Genomic DNA, 1171 nt, shown 5'->3' on the forward strand with positions numbered 1-1171 from the left:
CAACAATATATTATACATATATTATATATTTAGAAGTATAGAATTCTGTACTTCGTGTATGAGTATATGATATGCTATCCTATACTTTATTTGTTATTTCATGATTACGTTTAAATCTAATTTCAACCACTATTAATGTTGTAATTTTATTCTATGCAGAATCGGTAACGTTGGAAATGACACAAAAATGGTAAGGGCACTCTCAGCCCTCCTGACGTGGACAAAAAAATGCATTAGGTGTTAGGTCTATCCCGTACCTCGTCTGGGATATGTAGGATATGTATAAGATCCCACTTTGTGGGATATGTTATTAAATACAATTTGGTTGATGCAGTAATTATTTATTGTATACAATACAAATCATATGTTGATACCTATTAATTTCTAGGTATTGCAGGTATATATCCTGTCAATATGCAATTTCAAGATGTTATATGTAATGGATGTGATAAAGAAATGTAGATGAAAAGTATAAACTGTTTAATGATTTATTTCAAGCGTGATTTTGGTAGGACAGGTGTTAAATTTGACATGGATTTTTTATTGTTTGATAATCAAAACACTTACATTACCAAGGAGTAATAAAAATCAAAAATTTATACTTATTAACAACACCCGTGTAATTATTATTTGTGCAAAATAGCAGAAGTGTAAATGCTAAAAAATGCACATTAATTAAATGCAAAATAAAAATTACTATTATAGCTATTCGTTTATACTTTTATATTGCAAATAAGTTACTTATTTAAATTATCAAATGCATTACTATGCTTCTGCTGATTCTTGCTGTTCAAATGCGGGATATTTTTCGGCAACTTCTGACCATGTAAGTTTGCCATTAGATAAGTCTCTTACAACACACGGAATTTCGTCCAACTATAAGTGAAATAATAAATTATTTTTCTTTCTCTACCTATGTATCAAAATCTTTAAAACATTTACTCACGCTTATTCTCACTTGGCCCATACTATCCCGTTCACGGAGTGTAGCGCTATGAGGCTTTTTCAAGGTATCAAAATCTATGGTGATACCAAACGGTATTGCAATCTCATCCGTTCGTGCATATCTACGTCCAATACTGCCAGAAGAATCGTCTACTTTATGCGAAACATCTACTTTCGTCAGATTCTGAGCTATAAATGATAAGTGAAATTTATATAAATATTTAAA

At 30.3% G+C, this 1171-nt stretch overlaps 1 protein-coding gene across 1 annotated transcript in view; it reads right to left on the minus strand.

Moving 5' to 3' along the window:
* Positions 1–725: 725 nt before the first annotated feature.
* Positions 726–1171, minus strand: part of LOC108573399 (glycine--tRNA ligase) — a 3859-nt gene continuing 3413 nt past the window's right edge. Inside the window, exons 4-5 of the mRNA XM_017935840.1 lie at positions 947–1134; positions 726–876 (exon numbers count right to left, since the gene is read on the minus strand). Coding sequence (XP_017791329.1) covers positions 766–876; positions 947–1134 — 299 coding nt within the window. The 3' untranslated portion in view covers positions 726–765. The remainder of the gene's footprint in view (positions 877–946; positions 1135–1171) is intronic.

The sequence above is a fragment of the Habropoda laboriosa genome, unplaced genomic scaffold, assembly GCF_001263275.1.
Source record: "Habropoda laboriosa isolate 0110345459 unplaced genomic scaffold, ASM126327v1 scaffold92, whole genome shotgun sequence".
Lineage (NCBI taxonomy): Eukaryota > Metazoa > Arthropoda > Insecta > Hymenoptera > Apidae > Habropoda > Habropoda laboriosa.